The sequence below is a fragment of the Scomber scombrus genome, chromosome 20, assembly GCF_963691925.1.
Source record: "Scomber scombrus chromosome 20, fScoSco1.1, whole genome shotgun sequence".
Lineage (NCBI taxonomy): Eukaryota > Metazoa > Chordata > Actinopteri > Scombriformes > Scombridae > Scomber > Scomber scombrus.
In genome coordinates this window covers 22,561,233-22,588,558 of record NC_084989.1, presented here as the reverse complement: position 1 = coordinate 22,588,558, position 27,326 = coordinate 22,561,233, and the positions used below count along the sequence as shown (strand labels likewise).

General features: G+C 39.8%; 1 protein-coding gene across 1 annotated transcript in view; it reads left to right on the top strand.

Annotated features, from left to right (window-relative positions):
• Positions 1-27,326, top strand: part of plxdc2b (plexin domain containing 2b) — a 140,786-nt gene that overhangs the window by 94,244 nt on the left and 19,216 nt on the right. The window contains exons 5-10 of the mRNA XM_062441833.1: positions 2,008-2,126; positions 4,049-4,148; positions 11,545-11,640; positions 11,805-11,886; positions 25,068-25,128; positions 25,278-25,431. Coding sequence (XP_062297817.1) covers positions 2,008-2,126; positions 4,049-4,148; positions 11,545-11,640; positions 11,805-11,886; positions 25,068-25,128; positions 25,278-25,431 — 612 coding nt within the window. The remainder of the gene's footprint in view (positions 1-2,007; positions 2,127-4,048; positions 4,149-11,544; positions 11,641-11,804; positions 11,887-25,067; positions 25,129-25,277; positions 25,432-27,326) is intronic.

Here is a 27,326-nt window from a genome sequence, read left to right as displayed (position 1 = left end):
TCTCCAAAGTCCACAGTAAATCAGAATAGTGTTAAAAGTAATGCGAGGCCCGATGTCTGGAGGGTAGATCTGAGTGCAGCGTGAGTCTGCTACTAATTTAGTTTGCACCCAAATTAAGGCAACGCCTGATGATGAGTCTTTGTGGTCAAAAGATATTTCAAGTTACAGTATGACTCTCTGCCTCCCGTGATCTATAAGAGGCTTGGCAATGTCAACACATAAAAAAACTGAACCAGGATCAGTCCAGCAGTCCTCATCTGTCTATTTTGTGTCTCTGACTTTGTGTATCCATGCTTAAAGTGTCAATTCACCCAAATTACAACCTGTTTTATCATGAATCTTGTGATGTCTGGAGATTCGGACACAGTAAGTGCTGCATTCAGACAAAAAATCAGCCCTGCATTAAAACATCAGTGGGGACGAGTTGTTTAGGTACCAATGAGACAAGGAAGTCCAGTTGGAGCTACAGATTAATGCATTTAACACTTATCAGAACCAAAACACTGCACAGCGATTTATAATACTCACAAACAACTCTGGAAAGTTAGCACAGCAGCTGTTGTTTTATTGGGAGGTAAACAACAGAATCATGGCATTCACATTACTATGCAATCTACCAGGAATGTGCTCTTGCATGTATGTGTTTGGCCAACGTGGCACCTTGCTGGATAATGTTGCATTGCAGCTTTTGAACCAGGTTTAACTTTTTTGCCGACGATCCTGCACTATTCTGAAAGGGGCTCTTTGCATTAATACACCAGCTCCAGTGAAACGAACATTTATTTCATGCAGAGCTAAAGTTGGTCTGAACGCCACCTAAGGTCTGCAGCTAATGGTTGTTTTTATTATTGCCATAAATGGTGATTATTCTCTCGGATAATTGATCAATCGTTTGGTCTATGAAATGTCAGAAAACAGTTAAAGATAAGGAAGATAAACGAAAGCAACAAATCGTCACAGTTTAGGAGCTGATAACAGTCAATGGTTCATAGATTTCCAAAATAGTTGCACATCATTTTTCAGTTGGTCAATAAACAGATTATCCAACCAATCGTTTCAGCTCAGTTTGTGTTTGTTCAAATTTTATGTTCCCAGGCTTTGAGATATCCACCCCTAAAACGTCTGTCACCACCCCAAAATAATAGAGATGATTGGATTTTAATTTGTGCAGCTCAAAACAGTGAAAACCCTCAAAACTCAACATCAGCACATCTCCTTATAGATAATTTGCACACCTTGCTTCAAGCTGTTTGCGTCCATTTCTTCAGGAGAAAGTAGTGGTGAAAACTGTTGACTTGGAGATCTGGATTAACTGGTGTTATCTGTACATTGGCTCTGATAGGAGTAGTTGCTATGAGTTTTAAAGCTCTTAGTATCATAAATATGAGTATATATTATTGTCAGTTAGGTGAACTGACCCTTTAACTTGGTACCAATGTCATCCTTCTTCTTTACTTCCCTCCTGGTGCTGACTGCCTTTCAGCCACTGCAAATGGATGTATTAGGTCTCCTTTTCCTACCATATGAAAAAGTAATTTACAGCACTGTCATTCCAGCTCGCACAGTATGAAAAACTTTCACTGTTGTGAAAATTGCCGGAGCTACATAATCCATCACAGTAACCACCACGCCTTGATTTGGTTTTCTCAAAGTTTCAATTTTATTGCAGTTTCATCCTGCTCCAGTGAAGTGTTTTCATATCAGTGCTCACGCTACTTTAGTGTCAATCATCTCACACCCACAGGGAGAGAATAAAAGTCTCTGCCGGGAAATAATCCCCGAAAACACATATCGCCTTACAAACATGATTGTTACATCGATGTCGTTTTATTCACGGTCTTTGCCCGGTCAGAGGTTCATTTCACGCTAGATATGAGATGGTAAAGATGGCATTACACAAACGGTGAAAAATAAGCCCAGTGTTAAAAACGGAGAGGTGTAAGTTACATGCATAGTGTGGAATTATGAGCTTCACATGTTTTTTCGTTGTGTTTTTGTCCCCTTCAGGTACTGCTCTGGTGGTGCAGTGGGACCACGTTCACCTACAGGACAACTACAACCTGGGCAGCTTTACTTTTCAGGCCACGCTGCACAACACAGGCAGGATTGTCTTTGCATACAAAGAGGTGAGAGAGACTCATTTATCAAACCAGCTGAAACCAGTCTTCCTTTTTCTTCTTCAGTCATTTACTTGTGTATTTTCTTACTTTGTGTCCCTTCTGTCTGATTCTACCACTCTTTCTGACTCTATTTATTGACCTAAATGAATAAATTAAACATGTTTTATTAGCAGACACCACAAATTATAAGCCAGATCTTTCACAATCAGATCTTCAGACCCTCATTGTCTACACCAAATTGCTAAATCAATGACATTTTCTACATAATATTGGAGAAGTTAGAGCTATTAAACAGTGAATCTTGCCTTCTTTTGCAAAGATTGATCAATAAAGTCAGTAAACAGAAAATGAATCACCAACAATTTTGATAATCGATTAATCGCTTTAAGTTAATTATCATGCTCCACCTTCTTGAACGTGAATATTTTCTGGTTTATTTAGTCTTATATAATAGTAAACTGAATGTCTTTGGGTCGGTTGAGACAAAAAAAAGACATTTGAGGTTCCATTTTGGGCTTTTGGGAAAGGTGATCGAGACTTTTCACCTTCTTCTGAAAGTTTGTAGACCAAACAACTATTCAATTAATCGAGAAAATAATCATCACGTTCATCGACAAATAAAGTAATCATTGGTCGCAGCACTATTATAAACCAAATTAGCTAACTCAAACACGCCAAAATTAAACAACTATTCAGATTTTTGATTATCTGTACACCAGATTCTTTCAGGGTTTTGTTGAGCCTTTTAGTAGAAAATTAATCATCATGGTATGTGCAGCACAAAGGACAATGGGATCTATCTCCCACTTCTCCCAAAGCACACAGCTCACACACTCAGCTTTCCTCCTGTTTTTAATTCTATCAGACTTTGAAAGTTGTCTTAGTCATTGCTCCTGTGTTTTCAGCTGAGAAAAAAAAATCCCCTGTGTTCATGTGTTTTCACTCTGGTCATTAAACAGAACAGTGATGCCAACACGACTGACAAAAAAAACGAGTTTCATGGTGGGCACTGCCTAAAAAAACATTACTTCAGTTGATAAACACACTTACACACACATAAACACATTCTGTAATATTATTTTTCTCGCTGCATGTGAGACAAACTGTCTCTTAGATGTCCTGATGGGGTCTATGAATATCAAAATTTTAAAATATGTGCAGAAAAACAACTCGGTTGAACAGAGAAAAAAGATGTGAAAATGAAAAATGATTTCCAACAGAGACTTCTGCAGAGACACTGTGACTGTGAACTGCAACAACTAAGTAATGATCTATGATAATTGCAATTGTTACAACCACGGGGCTGCTGCTTTTATGACTAAGACCAATTTTCACATATTAGAAGAGTTGAACTAAAAGCTACTGTAGTTTTTTTTTACTCTTGTTTCATTATGCTGCTGCTATTGTTCTCAAAAGAGCAACCTGACCATTACATGTAATCTGAGTTATTACATGAACCTCTATCATTAGAAGGCGTGTTCAGAGCAGCTGAGCAGCACCATCAATGTATTTTTATATCGTCTTTAAATATTCATCTCTGAGTCCTCTCCTATGGTGCCAAAACACCAGATTCAAAGATATGTTGACCTAAATGTCAGGGGCTCTAAGTATTGAATCTTCCCTTTCTATCATTTGCCTAACAACCAACATTAGTTTGAGCCTATTTTTGGTCTCTGAAAGAAGTCAGTTTTCCCAAAGTTGTTGCTCATTTCTGTCCCTGCTGTGTCTGATATATTTATTCAACCCACCAAAGATAGCCATATGCTCGTTGAAGTTGCATAATGCCTCAGCAGATTCCTGTGGGAGATGGTCATAAATTGGTTGAATTGTCAGTGCTGTCAGACTGTTGTGGCCTGCTCCTGTTTTCCATCCTGTCTGAGACAGATTGTCGAGGCCCTGGTAATTGATTTTCCCGTCTTCTATTTCAGATCCCTATTGAGGTGGCACAGATCAGCTCTGTCAATCACCCGGTAAAGGTGGGCCTGTCTGATGCCTTCGTGGTGGTCCACAAGATCCAGCAGATACCAAGTGAGTTTCAAACACAGACATTTATATCTTACATCTGTTCAGTTGTGCAAAGAAAGAACATCGGAATTATAAAAAATGCAAACTGGAACCCAGAAAACTATGAATGATTGAATTGTGTAATTGACTGTCCACTAAACGCCTCCCAAACAGCAAATGTCCAATCAAGCTTTGGATTTGTAGTCATAGTTTTACAGTGTTTTGAGGGCCATACCTTTTAAAAAAAATCTTTTGAAACCAAAACAGAAGTGCAGAATTGGTAGAAATAGATTAAACAGTGTGTTGGTGCTAACTAACTGCAAACACTGAAAGCCTTGGTCAGGACTGGAACATCCACTGTGTTGGAGCCAAGATGCTTGGCTAACGTTAGCAGGTTTTTATTTCGTTTTGCACTCCAGTAATCCTGTTCAAACTTGTTGCACTAACACCTCGTAGTAGTACATTTACCAAACGCATCAGTTGCTATTCATCCTCAATAAGAGAAAATAGAAATTCAAAATACTAATACTACAGTAGAATCAAATCTCTGTTTTGCTTGTCCACATCAAGCTCCCAGGAAGAGCACCGGGCTTTCGAAGCCAATTTGACAAAGTGGTCAAATGTGTAATTACAACTTCCAGGTCCATGACATGATGCACGCTGGCCCAAAAAGCATATTTCCTTCACAGCCCTGTGAAATGATTCGTTTTATTATCAGAATTCGATCCATTTGATCCAATAACATTTTAACAGTCTACAAGAGCAGGATTATTAAATTATTTTATCCCCAGTGAGCGAAGAGTCAACCAGAAGTCACCTGGCTCGGCCAATGGAAGTCTCTAGTGCACATACAATTAAAGCCCCAAAATAATACAGAAATACAGGATGATTTTATGACTTCATGCATCACTGGGCAACTTTCATAGCAATGAATAGGGCACCATCTTTAAGCCAATTCAATTTAATACCTATGTTTAATACTCATGTTTTCTGTACTAGGCTTCCAAATAGTTGTGTTAGAACATTTTAATGACATTATTATTATCACAATACTATATTATAATACTATTATAAACTTGTAGCTTTAACTTCAGTCTTTTAGCATGATATTATATGCCTGTGTAGCCATTGAATGCACCATTTTCAAAAAATTCCACTGGAAACATCAAAAGTCAACTGGAGACATAATTTAAAACCATCTGACAGAGTTAATATTAGCATTAATTAGCTAGCTAGCCACAGTTGATCAAATCTTGCAGCGACAGTTATCGTTTTAGCTGACAAACCAATGATTGATGGCTAGAAAAGAAAAGCTAGTTTTGTTTCCAAGGCTACAGAGAATTCCAAGTTTTAAATCTGGCACCTGCTGTCATGGTAACAGCATTCCGGAATGGAAACACGTAGCAACAGTAACTAAGGGGGGTGGAGCCTATAGTGAAGGGTAAACTTTCAATTAATCCAGTGAGTAAGTCTCTCATAAGTTTCTTAAATAACTTAGCTGACTGTATTGTTTCATCATCCTCTTATTGGCCCTTCTGCATCTCATAGCTTGACTTCAACCACGTCTGTTTCTGCTTTAGCTCCGACTGTCATCACGTCTTCCCCACACACTTCTTGTTCGGCCTCTCAGTGGGCAGAGCTCCACATCTGCCTCTCCCATTCGCTTTGGATCAATTTAGGCGCATTAATCTAAAGCAAACGCGAGCAAAGTTGAGACACTTCAAACCTTTTCATCCGCAGTCTCCCTTCTCGTTCTCTCTGTGGCTCTGATTCAAAGTCTGTCACAATAATGAGTTGTCAAATATGATTTATTCAGTAATTTAAACTTTGTTTTGATTGACTGTGTGAAGTTTGGATAACATATATCATATATCATAACTTTAAACCCTTTGAATAAGAAAGGCTTTTTTCATCTCACGGCTGGCATCTTGATGTATAAATGTAATATGTAGTAAGACAAGTTTAAGTTAAGTTTAAGTTTAATAGTAATACAATTCTTCAAAGCACCACTTTCTTTGAGTTTCTTGCACGGACTTTGCTTCTGTCTTGTATGAAGGCTTTTTCTTTAAAACCTCTTTCAAGAAGACTGCACTCAGCAATGAGAGATTTGTATATTGAACCTGTTAACGTGCTCCCCTTAGACTTTATAAACCAAACTGTCTTTGAAGCCTCTGACACAGCGTGATGAAACCAGTATGTGCAACTGCTCGGTTATGAAGTGATGAAATCCTGGCTGGAAGCAGATTGAGACTGAGATGGTGTGTTGAACATGACTGATGTCTCTGAGGAGTTTGTGTTCTCCCTTATTTTCCACTCTGATAATCATCTGAAATGATCACTGAGCTGATTCTGTCTCTCTGAGTGCTAAATACATCTAAAGCTACTTTTCAAAAGCTGAAACTGAACTGTGTCAGATGCAAACAACTGAACCAGTACCTGTCTTGCCCTCATTTACTTATAACACATTAAATCCAGATGAGGTGTGAACACTTGAGACAGGTTGTTAATTGAGTGTTTGCTAAGCTCGCTCTTGTTGTTGTTACACCTGTCAAGCTTTCTGTAATGCGGTTCATAATAACTTTTACAGCCTCATTTAACAGTTTAAAATTCTCAGTACTTTTTTACACAATGAGTCCTCGATTTCCAACAGAAATAGAAAAAAGTAGGCTTCTCATTTCTAGCAGGTGACCTTTGATTTTCTGTGCTGAGATGGCGACTGTTGCAGGTCAATTTTTAATGTCACGTAATGTAGCTAATGTAGATTTTAACGTATGTAATGTAGCTAACGTACATTTTAACGTACTGTAATGTAGCTAACGTAAATTTGACCCATGAGTTGGTTAAAAAAACAACTAATTATTCTTGCTGGCCTATCTTAAAACACAAACCTGATGAAAATGTGTTTATATATTTTACACAATGCCTAAATACATGATATCATGCTAATTAAGGCTAAGGCTAAAGCTACTGCACATGTCTTAGGCAAACAGTTAGCGTCTTCACAGGTTCATGATTTATGTAATTAAACAGCTTTGAGATAGTCCTTCTACGTATTGATAGATAAGATCAGATAATAGGCTTTAAAGAGGAGGACTAATAGATGTAATGCTGTATTTGTTCAAGCTAGCTGGGGTTGCTGGAATCCAAACTTCCTCAAATTGAAAAGATAGAGTACAGACTTTGCAAACAGACGTTGCACCAAAGTGTTTCATAAAGGCGTATATGTGCACAATCATACAAGCATAATTAACTATAGTAACTGTAAACCTTAATAGCATCCAGTATTACCTAGCAGCTACAGTTAATACTGTTGATATTAAGCCGGTTAGCCAGATATTTTAACAATTGTAGCTCATGTTAAAGTAGATAAACTCTTTAATTCACTCAATAGACTTCTGTTTTTTATGTTTTGGTTTTGTAAAGGCTGAGAAGAACCTCTTTAAGCTATGATTGAACAATCACTGTTTGCGAAGGGAGTTTAGGTCAATTGCTAAAGCTAATAAACCCTTGCAGCATCTGAAACAAAGAAAGGCTTTGTTTTCTCGCTGTGCAACAAACCAGGTGATATTTGCAAAGGGCACAAGTTCACGGACACATCTGATAAGAAAAGGGCAGTATTTGCATCCGGCACCTGTGATTTCTAAGATGGGTTTGACGTGTCTGGTGAGCAGCAAGGCAAAGCTTCTGTTTTAGAGAGCAAATGATGCAGCAGGGAAGATCAGAGGTTCCTGTAATAATAGTCCTCAGTGATAGAGAGGAGTATGCATAGATAGATAAAGACTCACCTTTAGAAAAACCAAGAATCAGCAGTTATTCATGGAGTAGTCGGACGCCACAGATGTTCATTTCTCTGTAGGGAGTCCCTCTGATCCCAACCAGAAGGCTCAGTTTATAGGACAGTTATAGCTATATGTGACCCGAGTCCCCACTTTGTTCTTACACTCAGTATATATCACATCTCCTGTTGCTGCAGAGAAATTTCATTACTTAAACTGAAAAAAAATGAAGCCTCAGATCTCATTTTGACGCCGTTTATCTCGGTGAAAGAAAAATATTTTGACAGATTTTTCATGATGCATCAAGACAGTTATGCCAGATACTAAATGCGCTCTGATACTTGGTATGCTAAGTTTTCACGTCCCGAGTGCATTAAGCCTTCATCTTGACAGGGACAGAAAGAGACAGGAGAGCCATGACCGCTGCAGGCTCCACCACCACCACCGCAAGGAGAAGAATCTCAACTCAGTAAAGTGTCTCTGCAGCCAATTACTGCACAGCAACCATGGCAACCAGATGTGTTTAATCCACTATAGCTTCACTTCAGATTAAACGCTCAGATGAAACATTTCGCACAGCCTCCAGGCAGAGCGGGGCCCACAGCACATGCAGTTACAGGCAATGATGAGAGGGGAGATTGGTGGGTGTGTGGATGTTGGTCGGGGTTTGTAATTAACAGGTCAGGTACAAGCACATGTGAGGATTCAGGCTTTCCCAAAGGTCAGATTAGACATTATTAGTCACACTGTGTTATTATTAAAATGGTGTTATGATGCCAAAGCTGCCTCCTTGCTTTTCAAATCATATTTCATCTACTTGGATTAATAATCTTTACCCACAGCAGCAAGACGCCAAAACCTGAGCTGTTAATTATGCACAGTGTATGGATGTTATTTTATTTATGGGTCAATGAGTGTTTTTTTGTGTCCATGAGGTTTAGTCAAGGGTTAAAATGTGAAAATAAACGTATGAATAATTTGCACACATTCTTTTTTTGTGGACCCAGCATCAAATTTCTGCTTTTAATCCATTTTGAGAGAATATATTAGAGGATTATGGCAAAAATGTCTAAGTGGTGTAACCATAAAAACTTTGTACCAAATAATTCAACTTGCTTAAAAACAGTAAATTGTCAATAAAACACCATATCAACTAGTTTGTCATGATCTTACATTATAACTTCTTATATTAAATAAAGGTAATGGAATACAATTGTTCTAAATATTACATTTCATCTGGTAACCATGGAGACCAGGAAACATTTACATTGTTTTAAATGAAGTAATTATTAGTATAAGTCCACTTAAATACACTGTAGGTGATACAATATTTAATATCATTCTTTTGTGGTTACACCATTTGACATTTTCAGGAGCATTCAGTCTTACTTTTGGTAAAAAATGGTGCAAATGTCATTTCAAATGATATAAAACTGAACCTTATGCTGCTTTTAAAACTATTTTTAAGATACTTTTGAATTTGCTCATCTTGCCAACCCTTATTTGTCACTGACCCTTATTTTTCTATTTGTAGGTTTTATTATCAGTAAAAATGAATCTCATCTTGAACTCACCTAAGCTGAAGCATTGTGATTTAATATACTGCCGATACCAAAGAGCTAAATGTGTAATAATGACGATAAAGAAGTCGATTGTATGTATTGTATTATTTTGTGTACAGTACAAACAGCTGGTTTGAAGTCTGATAAGAGGGGCAGAGCGAGCCTGCCATTACTGCACTATTGATTTCTAAACTCTCTGTCCTCACATCACATTTCTATTGATTTCCATGCAGCTTTATGGATGAAGAGGCTGCCTGTAATTGTGATTTTATCCAAGTAAATATGTAAGCAGCAATATTTTTTCCAATAGGTTTTTATTGCTTAAGAGGGCGATAACCGTGCGAGTGTATTACTTTCTCTGGATTTTAAATTGAATATGCGTTTATTGACCCTCTCGTGCGTAATTGATGACACACTTATACAAAACCGCCTTTGTTTGATAGTATCAATGGGAATTAGGTGTTGTTTATGCTGAGGCTGAGTCTAGGCTATAATTGATCTGATTTGTGGCTTCCTTCCACCATAAACTAGAGACCAGCCATGCTGTACAGTCTGCCCACACATCAGCAGCCCCAGGCGGGGGAACTGACCTTCCTCTGGCCCCTGCCGTGTCATTAGGCACCTGATAATCCCTTTGCTAGAGGCTAGAGGAAGTCAGTCACCAGGGAAGGAGAGGAGGGAAAGGAAGGGTGGTCTTAGTCTCAGGATAGACTGAGCTGGCTCACATTAGCTGCTTTGATCAGTTGTCTAGAGTGTAATCAGCCAAGCAGGTCTGCAGGGGAACAACATCCTCTTGTATGAGAAGAACAATACTGGATCAAGCTCAGCCAACAATTCCCACACCAAGAAAAAAAATCAATCGACCATGCAAAGGAGCAACCTTGAATAGTGTTAAAAAGGACAGTTTGACATTTGGTTATTCGCTTTCTGGCTGAGAGTGAGACAAGAAGTTCTGGGTGCTGGTCTACTGAATTTGAGCAACTTATATAACTTGGACTTTTGAGTTTTTGAACACTGAAAAAAGTAAAAATGAGACATTTCAAAATCTGGTTAGAGAGATTTATTTTCATGCAACTCTTATATCTGTAAGTTAAATACAAAAAACACAACTTAGAATGAACAAATAAGATAAAACATGTTAATTACTGAGTTTTAAAGTTGCTTTCAAAGGAGTTTTTTATCTTTATGTTAAGCTACACCAATCATCTGCATGCTTCAGCTTCATTTTAACACACAGATGTGAGAATGAATATGCATTTATCACATAATGGATGAAACTTGCTATGCAAGACCATAGTCTGCTGTATTGAATTTCAATTTTGTACCTCATTGATCAAGCAAATACAAAGCACTGTAAGAATGATTATATATTGAGTGATGCAAGTTTTAAAATGTACTGACTCCCTTCTGGGTTAGCTGTATAGAACTCATAAAAATCCAATTAGAGTTTAAATTAACCACTATTTAACACATCCTGATTAGATATTACATACAAAAAAACCCTTTTTAACTTTACCAAAAGATCTATTACATCTTTCCCCGTCGTCTCCCACTTCCACACCAATGACACTGAAGATGCATGGCCAGCAAAAGTCAAGCGTCCCCCATTTTACACGGGGGGGCACATGTGAGTGATAAGGGGCGAGAACGCAATGAGAGTCAATGATGTATCTAATCAATCGCTCCATCTTACGCGGGGCTGATGACTCGCTGTTACAGATGACTGGGAAGGGCCGACTTTTCAACAGGGTCTGATTGATATCAGCTCCCGGGGGAAATTGCTATACCGGCCATTGCCAAGTGGCGGGGGCCGACACTCTGGGACAAAGAGAGAACGGGGGAGAAATAAAGTAGTGTGGCAGCATCGCAATATGACCTGATTCTGCCTCGCACTCTCTCTCTTTCTCTCTCTATTCGTTCTTCAGGGACCACTTGTCCCAGTTTTTATCTCAGGGTGGAAGATTTGTGATGGTTTGTGTTCACTCACACTCTCTCTCTCTCTCTCTCTCTCTCTGTCTCTGTGTCCTTCCCTCCCCCCCCCCCCTCCCATCTGCTTCTTCTTCTTCTTTCTCCAAAATCTAGACGTGAGGCGGAGGACAATCTACGAGTACCACCGTGTGGAACTGACAAAGACCAGGATCACTAACTCTACAGCGGTGGAAATGTTTCCTTTACCCAGTAAGAGAGATTTAGTGGCTCAATCATAACACTGTCCACAGTATAGCCCTCTGAAAAAAGTATTACTTGATGTATTTCTTATCATTATACGGCCTAAAGACTTCTTCTTGGGCTGTATGTTATTGATGAAATCTTTGACTTATTTTGATCTTTCTGCTCTCCAGCGTGTCTCCAGTTCAACACCTGTAGCTCGTGCATCTCCTCACAGATCAACTTCAACTGCAGCTGGTGTCATCGGCTCAACAGGTTGGACTTTTACTCTCAAAAATGTCACTTTTAACACCTCATACACCCCCCTCATCCCAACAGATTCATATATTCTCACTCTGGTCTCGACATATTTATGTGCACAAACACTTTTTTTTTGGAGTTAGCTTCAGTTGTTTTCTGTAGTTGTAATCCTTCTCATAACTCGTCAAGTGCTTCTGCATATATAGAAATTGTTCGCCTTTAAAATTAAATCCTCTAGAAATTTATATCCAGCTGCAAGCTTTTGTAATCACTCTTCAAGTATCGTGCAATATGTGCCTGCTTTCTTACTAGCAAAACACTCTTGGGGAAAACTTTTTTTTTTCTTATCAAGCAGGTGATGGTTAAGTTAAATGTGGATGTTCATATTTCTTTCTAACTCTGAGAACTCGTACAGAGTAACCTGCAGATGTTTCGCAGCGAGGATTCAAACCCCCTCTGAATCTCCTTGTTGCCGTAGTATGCCAGCAATGTCTGCATCTCATCGTCTGTCCACTTATCATACATCTTGTCTTCTTTTACTTCTTCTTCTTCTTCTTCTTCTTCTTCTTCTTCTTCTTCTTCTTCTTCTTCTTCTTCTTCTTCTTCTTCTTCTTCTTCTTCTTCTTCTTCTTCTTCTTCTTCTTCTTCTTCTTCTTCTTCTTCTCCTTCTTCCTCTTCTTCTTCTTCTGCTTCTTCTTCTTCCCAGCAGTGTAGACGCTTTCTACTACTGTTCTTCTTCTGCTGGATTTAAAAAATGCTGCTTATTTTGGGCTCTTTCTGTAGACATCACATCCCACTTTGAGTATACCCAATCAGCATCAAGTAAACCTCAACCCGGCCCCGTAAAATTACGCCGAAGTTCCTGACGAAGTCCGTCAAAGTTAAAACTCATTCTGCAAAACACTCGCCGTGATGAGATAGCTGACAATGTTTGGAGAAGAGTTTGTGTCATGTTTTAAAATTTGCTCAACAAAATTCATCTTTCTTTATCCTTTTTAAAGACTGAGCTCTTTAAAAATGTGAATTCATTTCTTTATTAGTTCAAATGCTTCAAGTTCAAGTTATAAAAAGAATCGGACGCTATTAACGTATTAACTGTCAATACTTAGACCACTTTTTGAAGTCTGCATCATCTACGTACGTGTGCTGTGCTGGTGCAAAAACCCGCCAGATAACCGATACTAGCCATCAAAAAATTCCTCTCTTTTATATGTGCATCCACGCTACAATTATAAAAGACATTTATGGGAAATGCGGTGCAACGCTGAACTAGCTTGGCTCGCTTTTAAGGAAATATTCCAGCGGTTTAGGAGCTCCAGCTGGTTTCTGGTCTTCTATCACGAGGTCAGCTCAACTGTAATGATCTGACTGAGCTGCTGAATTATTTTTTTTCTAGAATATGATTATTATGAAACCACCAGGATGACTCTTCAGGGTCGACACTCATGCTGGGACTTAAATTGCGCACTTCTGTAGTTACACTTAAAGTGTGTTGAGAAGTATGGAGACATGCAGCACTAAGTATAAGTTCAGTCCATTTACTGTGAGAACCTGGGTGGTTTCACTCAGAACAGGCAGATAGTTGAGTGTGCAGCTATGGACACTTCTCACCTCAAGGGTCGCCATGTTGGCTCCGTAGCTGAAAGAAAGAAAGAAAGAAAGAAAGAAAGAAAGAAAGAAAGAAAGAAAGAAAGAAAGAAAGAAAGAAAGAAATGAAGAAAGAAAGAAAAGGATAATTGAAAGAAAGAAAGAAAGAAAGAAAAGGATAATTGAAAGAAATAAAGACAGAAAGAAAGAAAAGGATGACATTTGAAAGAAAGAAAGAAAAGGATGACAACTGAAAGAAAGAAAAAAGAAAGAAAGAAAAGGATGACAACTGAAAGAAAGAAAGAAAGAAAGAAAAGGATGACAACTGAAAGAAAGAAAGAAAGAAAGAAAAGGATGACAACTGAACGAAAGAAAAGGATGACATTTGAAAGAAACAAAGAAAGAAAGAAAAGGATGACAACTGAAAGAAAGAAAGACAGAAAGGAAGAAAGAAAGAAAGAAAGAAAGAAAGAAAGAAAGATATGACAACTGAAAGAAAGAAAGACAGAAAGGAAGAAAGAAAGAAAAAAAGAAAGAAAAGGATGACAATTGAAACAATGAAAGAAAGAAATGATAACAATTGAAAGAAAAAGAAAGAAAGAAAGAAAGAAAGAAAGAAAGAAAAGAAAGAAAGAAAGAAAGAAAGAAAGAAAGAAGGGGTAGGAGGACATTGTTACTACAGTGATCAATACGTATATATATATACTTAAATTATGCTCTCTATATATATATTTATTTATTTTTTAAATCAGCACATATCGTACAGCATAAACACTGATACTGATATATATCTGTGATATGCTGGTCGGGCTCTAGTCTGTAATGTTTTGGTACCGAGAACGATAACTAGCTAATTGTCTATTGTCATTTCCGATAAGTGTGCAACGCTAACCTGTCGTAGCTCATTACATTAAAGTTTAGGGAAGTTAAACTTTTGTTCGGGTTCGTCAGGGTTTAGTATAGTTTCATGTATAAGTGAAGCTAGTTTCATCACAGTGAGATGATGAAACTTTGCATGGAAGCCTCTATCAGTGTGTGTGTGTGTGTGTGTGTGTGTGTGTGTGTGTGTGTGTGTGTGTGTGTGTGTGTGTGTGTGTGTGTGTGTGTGTGTGTGTGTGTGAGTGGTCAGAAGCCTATAAAGTCTATAAGTGAAATCCATTCACTATTTACCACTGAAGTGTGACATTCATCATTTTGACTCACACCTGTTCTGTCAACCTCTGCTCCTCTCTTCTCTCTTCTTCTTCTTTCTTTTTTCTCCATCTTATCCTTCCTGTCTCTCCGTACACTTCAAACAAAAGTAAATATTTGAGCTGCTAAAGAAGCGTTAGTGTTCCCTTCCCGAGTATTTCCTGACAGCTGAAATGTGAGATGCTGCAGCGGCTTTTTTTTTGTTTTCTTTTGGTGGAAGAAAAAAAAAAACTGAGAGGAAAAAAAAACATTGTGGAGGGAAAGTAGAGTTTATCATCCTAAGAAATTAAGAAAGTAAAGGTTTCAGATTGCAAACACTGTCCTGATAAATGCCCCCTTCTCCTCCCTCCTCCTCCCCTCTCCTCCCTCCTCCCTCCTCCCTCCTCCTCCCCCCATCAGACTTTGCTCAAAGTGTTTTTTTGGAGGTTGTTTGTCGGGGTTTATTCAGTCTGACTCGAGGCGGCCACCATCTCTTCTCTCTTTTGTGTGCCGCTGCATTTTGAATGCCTTACACATCAAATATTAATCTGCCACTCTTTCATTTCGGAGTCATCATTTATTCCGTGAGTAATGCGGCCGACGGCAGGAATGTGGAGCGCTCCGTCTCCGTCCGCCGAGGTTTGTTATTTAGACCCAACGTGTGAGGTTTTAGATTTGACTTTAGCTTCAAATCCTCTCCGTGTGATAGAGACACACTCATTTACAGTGAAGAAAGGAAGAAAAGAGAAAGAAAGAAAGAAAGAAAGAGAGAGAAAAAAACAAAAAGAAAGAGATGAAGAAAGAAAGAGAGAAAGAAAGAAAGAGAGTAAAACAGAGAGACACACTCATTTACAGTGAAGAAAGGAAGAAGGAAAGAGAAAGAAAGAAAAAGAGAGAAAGAAAGACAAAGAGAGAGAGAAAGAAAGAAAGAGAGAAAGAGAAAGAAAGGAAGACTCCTTTACAGTGAAGGAAGGAAGAAAGAGAGAGAAAGAAAGAAAGAGAAAGAAAGAAAGAAAGAAAGAAAAAGAACGAAAAAATATCTGAAAGGGATGAAAACTGAAAGAAATAAAGAAAGGAAGGAAGAAGGAGAGAAAGAAAGAAAGAAAAAGAGAGAAATAAAGGAAGAAAGAGAAATAAAGATAAAGAGAGAAAAATATCTGAAAGGGATGAAAACTGAAATAAATAAAGGAAGGAAGAAGGAGAGAAAGAAAGAAAGAGAGAGAGAAAAAAATATTTGAAAGGGATGAAAACTGAAAGAAAAAAGAAAGAAAGGAAGAAGGAGAGAAAGAAAGAAAGAGAAAGAGAGAACGAAATATCAGAAAGGGATGAAAACTGAAAGATAGGAAGACAGAAAGAAAAGGATGACAATTGAAAAAAATAAAAAAATAAAGAAAGACAGAAAGAATGAAAGAAAAGGAACGATTAGACTTTGGCTCTGCATCTTAAAGACTTTGACAAAGACAAACTAATTTACAGTGCAGCATCATGAAAGAAAGAAGAAGAAAGAAAGAAAGAAAGAAAGAAAGAAAGAAAGAAAGAAAGAAAGAAAGAAAGAAGAAAGAAAGAAAGAAAGATATGACTTTAGCTCTTCTCCCTTTGACATCATGAAGACGTTAGTAGTTAACGCTCCTGGTCGCCTGCAGCAGTGATGTCATTAAGCTGCATCTTAATGAGCTTTCTAACTGTGTTCATATCTGACTGCTTTGTGTCCTGAAGCTACTTCCTGTAAACCCAAACATGCTTTAAACATACGATAATTAAAAAGAAGATGAAGAAGAAGCAGGGCGGCCTCTTTGGCTCGGGGGTGAAAGAGAGGCGCCGACATTTTAATAGAACAACACTAATGAACTTCTCTCAATGACAGGAAGGTGAGAAAGCAGCGCCTCTTATTAAAGGTTTAAAAGCTGAATCAGTTTGTGTGATGTAAGGAGAGGAGGAGGAGGTGTGAGGAGGGAGGAGGAGGAGGAGGAGGATGTTAGGAGAGGAGGAGGAGATGTAAAGAGAGGAGTAGGAGGTGTGAGGAGGAGAGGAGGAGGAGAGTTAAGGAGAGGAGGAGGAGAGGAGGAGGAGAAGAGGAGGAGATTTAAAGAGAGGAGGAGGAGATAGAAGGAGAGGAAGAGGAGAGTTAAGAGGAGGAGGAGATGGAAGTAGAGGAGGAGGAGATGGAAGGAGAAGAGGAGGAGATGAAAGGAAAGGAGGAGGAGAAGGAAGGAGAGAAGGAGGAGAGTTAAGAAGAGGATGAGGAGGAGGAGGTGATGGAAGGACAGGAGGAGATGTAAGAAGAGGAGGAGGAGAAGGAAGCAGAGGAGGAGGAGGGATAGAAGGAGAGGAGGAGGAGAAGAGGAGGAGATGTAAAGAGAGGAGGAGGAGATGTAAAGAGAGGAGTAGGAGATGTAAGGAGAGGAGTAGGAGATGGAAGGAGAGGAGGAGGAGATGTGAGGAGAGGAGGAGGAAGAGAGGAGGAGATGTAAGGAGAGGAGGAGGAGATGAGGAGGAGATGAGGAGATGAGGAGGAGATGTAAGAAGAGGAGGAGGAGATGGAAGGACAGGAGGAGGAGATGGAAGGAGAGGAGGAGGAGATGTAAGGAGAGGAGGAGGAGATGTAAGAAGAGGAGGAGGAGATGGAAGTAGAGGAGGAGGAGATGGAAGGAGAGGAGGAGGAGATGGAAGAAGAGAAGGAGGAGATGGAAGGAGAGGAGGAGGAGATAGACTGTGTTTCCTGCAGTAAACTGACATTAAATGCAGTAAAGTTGGCTAAACACTTATAATAAATAGCAGCATTAAAACACGAGTCTTGCAGGTAAAGAATGAGACTCTTGTAGCTGTTTTATCATTTAAATTTTGGGCAGCTGCTCAAAATGCTGTCAAAACTTTAATTTATTACCTCCAGCCTCTGTAATCATCGACAGAGAAAAAGAGGGAGGAAAAAGGTTGCATAGAGGAGCGAGGGAGGGCGCAGAGTTAATTCACCCCAAATAACCATCAGTCTGACAAAACACTCGACGCAGGAGTGAAAAACGAGGAGAGACATCTGCAGAGGGAAGCAGATGAAAGAGCAAGAGGAGGAGAAGGAGGAGGAGGGGAGGAACAGATAATTAGAATAGTTATAATTAGAATTAAAAAAGTTCTCTTTCAAATCAAACATCCTCGAGATGTGAGTGGAAAGTATTTTTCTTGCATCTACATTTATTAACCTTTTTTTTTTAATGTGAAACACTTCAGAATATTTTTAACAGCAAATGTTACTGTGACCACTACAGAAGATGAGAGGAATTCACATTATAGACACTACTACTGAATATCCTCCTCTCCTTACTCCTCCTCCTCCTCTCCTTACTCCTCCTCCTCTCCTTACTCCTCCTCCTCTCCTTACTCCTCCTCCTCTCCTCTCCTTACCCTCCTCCTCTCGTTACATCTCCTCCTCCTCTCCTTACTCCTCCTCCTCTCCTTACTCCTCCTCCTCTCCTTACTCCTCCTCCTCTCCTTCCATCTCCTCCTCCTCTCCTTACTCCTCCTCCTCCTCTCCTTCCATCTCCTCCTCCTCTCCTTAACTCTCCTCCTCCTCTCCTTCCATCTCCTCCTCCTCTCCTTCCATCTCCTCCTCTCCTTACATCTCCTCCTGTCCTTCCATCTCCTCTTCTCCTTACATCTCCTCCTCCTCTCCTTACATCTCCTTCAATCTCCTGCTCCTCTCGTTACATCTCCTCCTCTCCTTACATCTCCTCCTCCTCCTCTCCTTAACTCTCCTCCTCTCCTTACATCTCCTCACATCTCCTCCTCCTCTCCTTACATCTCCTCCTCCTCTCCTCCTCCTCCTCTCCTTAACTCTCCTCCTCCTCTCCTTAAATCTCCTCCTCCTCTCCTTCCATCTCCTCTTCTCCTTACATCTCCTCCTCCTCTCCTTACATCTCCTTCAATCTCCTCCTCCTCTCGTTACATCTCCTCCGTTCCTTTTATCTCCTCCTACTCTCCTTACATCTCCTCCTCCTCTCCTTAACTCTCCTCCTCTCATACATCTCCTTCAATCTCCTCCTCCTCTCGTTACATCTCCTCCTCTCCTTTTATCTCCTCCTCCTCTCCTTACATCTCCTCCTCCTCTCCTTAACTCTCCTCCTCTCCTTACATCTCCTCACATCTCCTCCTCCTCTCCTTACATCTCCTCCTCCTCTCCTTCAATCTCTTCCTCCTCTCCTTACATCTCCTCCTCCTCTTGTCCTTCCATCTCCTCCTCTCCTTCCATCTCCTCCTCCTCCTCTCCTTCCATCTCCTCCTCCTCCTCCTCTTGTTTTGAGAGAAATGGAGAAAAACATGCAACTAACATTAAAGTCTGCAGCTGGACTCAAACTGCAGATGTCGTGAGTTCCCAACATTCTTCTTTCTAGTTTCATAACAAAGATTTAATAATAACATTTTTAAGTTTATTAATAAAACTTAATATAACCCAAAATAATAATGAGGTCTTTTAGAAGTCTGAGGTCTTGTAGAATAAACTGCCAAATATTACCCAACGTAGTTAAAATCCATTTCAACCCGACTAGCTCACATATTCACGCGCTGGTGATAATAACTCTGTAATAAATGAACCCGTCTCCTAGAAATTACACCGCTATTAAACGGGTCATTTGACAGAACTTTGTTACTATAAGTAAATTCTGCTGATTATACTTCTGTAGATTAACTTAAATAAAACCTGTGAGTATTTTATCTTCTTTCCGTCTCTTCTTTGTTTGTTTGTAATGAGATTAAAAAAAGAAGCCGAGCCTTTGATTGCGCAACTTCTTCACATTAAAGAAACATTTAGCTGAGATTAAGAAGCTCATTATGTGTTTCCATAGCAACCATTCATTCTCTATTTCTTTTGTCATCTTTTCTTTCTTTCTCTCATTCTTTCTTTCTTTCAATTGTAATCCTTTTCTTCCTTTCTTTCAGTTTTCATCCTTTTTCTTTCTTTCTCTCTTTCGTTCTTCTTTTCTTTCAGTTTTCATTCTTTCTCTTTCTTTCTTTCTTTCTTTCTATCAATTGTCATCTCCTCCTCCTCTCCTTCCATCTCCTCCTCCTCTCCTTCCATCTCCTCCTCTTCACCTGACACCTCCTCCTCTCCTTCAATCTCCTCCTTCTCTCTTCAGGGAGAGGAGGAGAAGATGGAAGGAGAGGAGGAGATGTTAGGAGAGGAGGAGATGGAAGGAGAAGGGTTAGGGGGTGGAAGGAGAGGATGAGGAGATGTAAGGAGAGGAGGAGATGGAAGGAGAGGAGGAGGAGATATTGGGAGAGGAGGAGGAGGAAATGTAAGGAGAGGAGGAGGAGATGGAAGGAGAGGAGTAAGAGATGGAAGGAGAGGAGGAGGAGATTGTAAAGAGAGGAGGAGGAGATGGAAGGAGAGGAGGAGGAGATGGAAGGAGAGGAGGAGGAGAGGAGTAAGAGATGGAAGGAGAGGAGGAGATGGAAGGAGAGGAGGAGGAGATGTGAGGAGAGGAGGAGTAGATGTGAGGAGAGGAGGAGGAGATGTAAGGAGAGGAGGAGGAGATGGAAGGAGAGGAGGAGATTTAAGGAGAGGAGGAGGAGATTTAAGGAGAGGAGGAGGATGGAAGGAAAGGAGGAGGAGATGGAAGGAGAGGTATTATTTGCTGTTTATCATTAGTTTTAAACCAACTTCACTGCAGGAAACACAGTCTCTCTCTCTATCTGCACATCTGATTCATTTCTAAAGAACATCAGCCAATGGGAAAACCCCAACGCTTGGACCAATGATGTAACTTCAGCACTCACTCAGTCAGTCACTCACTGGACAACCATGATTATAGGGCTGGTCAGCCTAGAAAGAATAATAAACTGGGGAAATGTTTAGTTTAGAAAATTCTTGAAACAAGGGTTAGTAGACAGTAGAAGTATCTCTTCCACGCAGGCACATTTTTTTAAATAAGAAAATAAAACTTAAAGAACTCAAATACAGCCTAAAATTTACTTGACATAAGGCTGGATCGTGTTTTATAAGCTGATCATATCTTTAATGTGCAAACATAACAGCAGTATAGTAGTTATATAAATGTAGTGGAGTAGAAAATACAATATTTCCCTATAGAGATTGAAGTAGAAAGCAGCATAAAATACTCCATTACTAGTATTTCCAAGTTGTAATCAGTGTTGTGAAGGTTACTTTAGAAATGTAACAGGTTACAGATGACTAGTTACTCTATTTAAAATGTAATAAGTAATGTAACTATTTCAATGACTTCATCAAAGTAATGTAACTTATTACATTTGATGACTTTTCTCATTTTATAACCAATGTTTTCATCTGTTAGGGTAAATGTTCCCTCCATCTGTCCTTCCTTCCTTCCGTCCTTCCTTCCTTCCTTCCGTCCTTCCTTCCTTCCTTCTGTCCTTCCTTCCTTCCGTCCTTCCTTCCTTCCTTCCGTCTTTCCTTCCTTCCTTCTGTCCTTCCTTCTTTCCTTCCTCCCTTTCCTTCCTTCCTTCCTTCCTTCTGTCCTTCCTTTCTTCCTTCCTCCTTTTTTACTTCCTTCCTTCCTTTCTTCCTTCTGTCTTTCCTTCCTTCGTAAATTTTCCTTCCTTCCTTCCTTCCTTCCTTCCTTCCTTCCTTCCTTCCTTCCTTCCTTCCTTCCTTCCTTCCTTCCTTCCTTCCTTCCTTCCCTTCTTCCTTCCTTCCTTCCTTCTTTCCTTCCTTCCTTCTGTCCTTCCTTCTTTCATTCCTCCCTTTCCTTCCTTCCTTCTGTCCTTTTGTCCTTCCTCCCTTTCCTTCCTTCCTTCCTTCCTTCCTTCCTTCCTTCCTTCTGTCCTTCCTTTCTTCCTTCCTCCTTTTTTTTACTTCTTTCCTTCCTTTCTTCCTTCTGTCTTTCCTTCCTTCATAAATTTTCCTTCCTTCCTTCCTTCCTTCCTTCCTTCCTTCCTTCTGTCCTTTTGTCCTTCCTTCTTTCCTTTCTCCCTTTCCTTCCTTCCTTCCTTCCTTCCTTCTGTCCTTCCTTTCTTCCTTCCTCCTTGTTTTACTTCCTTCCTTCCTTTCTTCCTTCTGTCTTTCCTTCCTTCATAAATTTTCCTTCCTTCCTTTCTTCCTTCTGTCCTTACTTCCTTCCTTCCTTCCTCCCTTCCTTTCTTCCTTCTGTCCTTCCTTCGTTCCTCCCTCCCTCCCTAACTATCTAAGATCAGCTGTTAGGGTAAATGTTCCCATTAAGCACCAAAATCTAAGTCCAGCTGTGTTTCATGGATACTGACATGATTTATAAGGGAGATCATTTCTTATAAAGCAACATTTATCTCTCATTTGAAAATGTATTCATTAGTTCATGTAGATGTTGGAATATAAAATAAAGATATTTGATGAATAAAGTGGGTTTAATTGGTACTGTGACTCCATTTAAGTCCATGTGTGCTCCAAATAATCCCACGTCATGATTTATTTACTAAATATAACAAAAAATATTGATTTCAAAGAATTAAAAACAGCAATATATGTATTCAGTAACATGTTAAATATTAAAAAATGAGGAAAAAACCCTCCTGAGTAAAATCTTAAAGGTCTGACAGTAACTGTAATTTAATTACAACTTTTTTTCTCTCTCAGTAATGGACTGGTAACACTGGTAATAGATTACTGTCCGTATCGAACGAGTAACTTAATGTCTTCCATTAATTTAGCATGACATCTGGAGACGTGGTTAGAAACCTAATAATAATGTCATCTATCCACTCTGCTGTGAAAGTGAGAAACCTGAACAGAAATATTCTCCCTCGCGGGTTCATTTATATTCAAATGAAGCACCGCAGACCATTTCTAATTAAAAGCTCTGCAGTCTCTCTCTCTCTCTCTCTCTCTCTCTCTCTCTCTCTGCGTTAGGTGGCAGTGAGTATAGATAGATGCCATTCAGAAGGAACAAAAACTTGAGCTCCCCGTCGGGACAGGTTAGACCAGACCTGCTCTGTAATATTGCGTCTCAGTCTGTTTCCCTTTGCTGCCTCTCTGCTGGGAGGGGGGGGAGGGGGGGGTGAAAAAAAGTGGTGGATTAAGCCGAGGAATCTGTCTCGCCTGATTGAACAGATGAGGCTGAATTTTTGGAGGGGAAAGGGAGGGGGAGGGGCAATAAAAGGAATGGGGATGATTAGAGAGGTAGAAAGATGAAAATGAACTGGTTCACACATAAAGTCATTACCATAACAATATGTCCACTGGAGAAATTGGGGCCTTCTGGGAATGTCTAAGACTCTACTGGACTCGTATTGTCCGTGCAGCACATCAGTCTTTTTCCATTTGCGCGCAGTACGTTTTCTATACATCTCCCGGCTGCAGTGACAGCACTAAGCATTTCGACTTTGCTGCATGTGATGAAGCACAGTATGTGGGTTTACTGCTTTGCATACTAACTTTTTTTCCCCCAGACAGGATATGTGGTAAAAAAGGGGGCCTAAACAGAAAAAGACAGAACGATGGGAGCCTGGCGGGTTCAACCGGTGGGCGAGTTATAATTTTTTTATCCGTTTACAGCATGGAGGATTAGTAGCTGCCGCCTCAATTACTGCCTGCCTTTTTGAGGTTATTAGAAGTCTCGGATCGCGATACACAGTCTGCTCAACAGCACCCTTATCCCGAAGCCCTTATGACCCATTGGACTCACAATCGCACACAGATCCGACATCTTCATAAAGCCGCTCCCTGGATCCTCGGAGGGAGGTATAGGGAGCGGGAGGTGCCGATGTTTGCCTCTCAGCTTGATTCAGAGAGGAAAAACTTTAAAGTATATTATTATATTAAAAAAGATAAATCGTCTCTTTTGGCGCCTACGAATGTGGTTCAGATTCCACCACGTTCCACCAATGTTTACACATCAACTTGTGAAGAGTACCACGCTTTTTAGCCACTCTAGCAGCTTTGTGTTGATTCTGTGTTGTTGAGTGGTTAGGGTTACTTGGGGTGAATTAACGCCTCTGTGATCCCTATTTTCTGCCTCTTTCTTGGTCAATGATCACGGAGGCTGTGGTGGAAATTATAAATGAAAGTTTTGACAGTATTTTGAGCAGCAACCCCACATTTTAACTGACATAACAGCCTCAAGAGTCACATTTTTAACCTGCAAGACTCTGGTTTTTAATGCTGCTTTTCATCGTTTGGGATGTGGAAACACACGCTTCTGTTTAAAATGAGAGTTTAGCCGACTTTACTGCATTTAACGTCAAAGCTCGGAGCAGGAAACACAGTCTTTCTCTGTGCAGCTGATTCATTTGGAAAGAACACGGGTCAATGGGAAAACCCCCAACACTTGGACCTATGATGTAGCTCCATCACTTACTCAGTCACTCTCGGACAACCATGATTATAGGGTTATGAGTTTTTTTTAGCAACTCTAGCAGCTTTATGGATGGAAGTGTTGGTCTGTGTAATGATGGTTTGGTCCACAGTTTAAACCGAGAATGAAATATCTTAACAACTTATGAAAAGACATTCATGATCCCAAGGGGATGCATCCTGAATACAGTTTCTAAAAATGAAACACTTATTGGGAATTTAGTTGAAAGAAAATAACAATGTTAGTCAGTTATGGTCAGTGATGAAAGCAGTGATGGATGAGTGTAATGTGTGATACATGCAAACAAAACATAAACCCCATGACTGACCAAGCTGGTGGAGAGAGAAATGTTTGAAATTAAGCCACTTTAACAAGCTGAGACCCAATTTACTCAGGTGTAGACAGTTTCCTGATGTCCTCTCCAAGTCAAACCAACCAACTAGCAGGCAGAGAGAGAGAGAGATGTTATCATTTAGCTCAAAAGTCTCCTTATTGTAGCTTCTAACCTCAATCTGGATGTTTGTATTGTGTTTCACATATTGTTCCCAAAGGTTTAAAATCAACTTTAATGCACAAATGCTCCACTTTTTATTCAATTGATTGGTTAAATTGTTATCAAGATGGTTGCTAATTGTGGTGTCATGGTAGCCTGTTAGAAGATGCCGATACCAGAGCCGATACGACTGATACGCAATGTCCCTGGTTCGAATCTGGCAAGGCAGCTTTGTTGCATGTTGTACCCGCTTCTCTCTCCCCCTTTTTCCTCTCAGCCTCTCTGCAAGTTACTTATACAACTAATGAATGTAAAAACACCCTCTTACCCCTCCAAAAAAAAGACCCATATCATATAGACTGCTTTGACTCCAGCTGGGACTTTGGTTGCATATCATACCACCCTTTCTCTCTCGCTCTCTCTCTCTCTCTCTCTCTCTCTCTCTCTCTCTCTCTCTCTCTCTCTCTCTCTCTCTCTCTCTCTCTCTCTCTCTCTCTCTCTCTCTCTCTATCTCATCCCAATCCTTCTCTTCTTTATCAACAGTGTCACTATCGAAATGAAGACATGTTCTGTTGACCAATCCATCAACAAACCAATTAATTAGCACTGAATTAAACTAAATGATGACTGACGGTTGTTTGCTCTGCTCTCAGATGTTCCAGTGGCTTTGACCGCCATCGGCAGGACTGGGTGGACAACAGCTGTCCAGACGAGGTAAGCGGGCAAAATACAGACGTATCGTAAGCAGCTATGACGTAAATCTTTCTGGCAGAGCTTTATATATTTCACTCTGTCCTGTACAATGAAGAACCCTCTTATATCCTACTGGGCTCACAGGCGTGTCAACATTTCTCATTTTTCAGACTAAAGACAAGATGTGTGACATGGTCGACACCACGTACCTCTACCCTTTCACCACCACCATTGTCGCCAAAACAACATCCAAGAGCAGAGAGGTCACGGCAGGCAGGCAGACGCCCACCACCTCCCCTCCGCCAACCAGCGTCCCCACTGAAGGTAAAGAAACAAAACACACAGCTGGATCAAGGTGTCGTGTGTTCTGGCGAGATGTTAAATTAAGTGAATTTTCTGCTACTGTTCTTTAAGGCTGCGTTCAGACTGCAGGCAATTCTGATTCCTTCTAAAATCCGATTTTTAGGCCTGTCCACACTGTCTTCAATTCGGATTTGGCTCTGTTCAGACTGGGCCACATTAATGACCAATCTGACAGGTTGCTGTGGCATCTAGCGTGTATTGTGTGATGTCATATAATTGCGACAGCAACAATAAACCAAATGTAAGAGAACACAAACATTTTTAATTAAGAATTGGGTTCCGTCCTCTGTCCAAGGACTGATGTTTTCGACGTCCTCCATTGCCTCCATTGATATCAGCTAGCAACAACAACTTGAATAAGCGTGGGTCTGGTGTCGCATAGAGTGACGTAGCATAGAGACGTAGCGTAGACACGTAGCGTAGAGACGTAGAGAGACGTCACGGACAGTCAAAACCAATTTGAGTGTTTGGAGCTGTTCAGACTCGGACACATCTGTCCAAATGCGATTTGACAACTACCTCCCAAAGGTGGTTTCCATCTGGTTTAAAAAAATTGGATTTCATGTGATTTATGACTGTTCAGACTTCATAAGAGCCATCTGGTTCCAATCTAGATTGGCTATAAATCGGATTTTGGCTTGCAGTCTGAACGCAGCCTAATGGTATTGATGTGTTTCCTCTTTTACAACACACACAACACACTCTCTTTTGGAGAATGCATAAATATAAAGTGTAGCTCTCCTCTTGAGCTAAAAAAAAACAACCCAATCATTCCAGATGGTCTGCAGTGGAGAAAAGCACAGCAGCTGTGTTTGCACAAACTTTTTAAACAATACAGATTGAATTAGGACAAATCTCACTAGTCCAAAGTGCTGAAGATGCACCCACACAAACCTGCGATTGTCTCGTTTAGCACCACCAGCTCGCCATCAATCTTTGTTTTTAGAAAACTTTTATTCACAAAAACTTTTTTAAAGGTAAACTTATCCAACTATTCTTCTTAATCCTTAATTCAGGGTAATTATTTAGCATCCACTCTGAGTATTTTACATTAAAGGCCTATAAAAGACTCAATATTAGAAATAAAATTATATTGAGTGCTGCCTTTTTTCTTCTTAAAAGAAAGTGGAAAGTCACTTTATGATCATTATGGAGCACAGTAAAATTGGCTCCATCTCATCCAGACTTTGAGGCTTTCTGAAGCCTGTTATTACCTGTACTCGCTCTCTTTCAAGCTCTGATTTTACATTTGATGAGTCTGGCTTTTTAAAGAAAAAGATCAATCTAATACAGCGAACAGCGAGTCTAAATGAAGTAAGATTGAGGTTAAACAGCTGATCCAGAGATGGGATTCTTCTCCTATTACTATTAAGTTATGCTGAATATTCCCCAAACAGTCACAAAGGCAGTATACAAATATACAGAACCATGTAAATATTACTCAGGTAGCAGTAAGGAAGGAAGGACAAAGTTCAGATAAACAGATTTTTAAAAGAGGCGATGGCTTTAAAGGATAAGATTGGTGATATATTTTCTCAATATCAGCAAATCCCATGAAAAGACCTAAGCTGATGTTCTTCTCACTGTTATTTCCTTTCATAAAAATGGGTAAACATCCAGAAAGAAATGTTGAAAATAAGAAGTCAAAATAAGTTTTTGAAAGACGACATTCACTGTAGATGTATTTTAAGGTTAAAGGCAACATAAGAGGAACATTTTTTTTCAAGTTTATATTTATATTCTCAAGCTTTACTGGAATATCTTTGATTATGATACATAGTCAAAAAACCTCCTTATTTATCTTCTACTGGTCCTTTATGCAGCCCCTCAGTTGAAACAGGCTGTTTGAGCTCCTG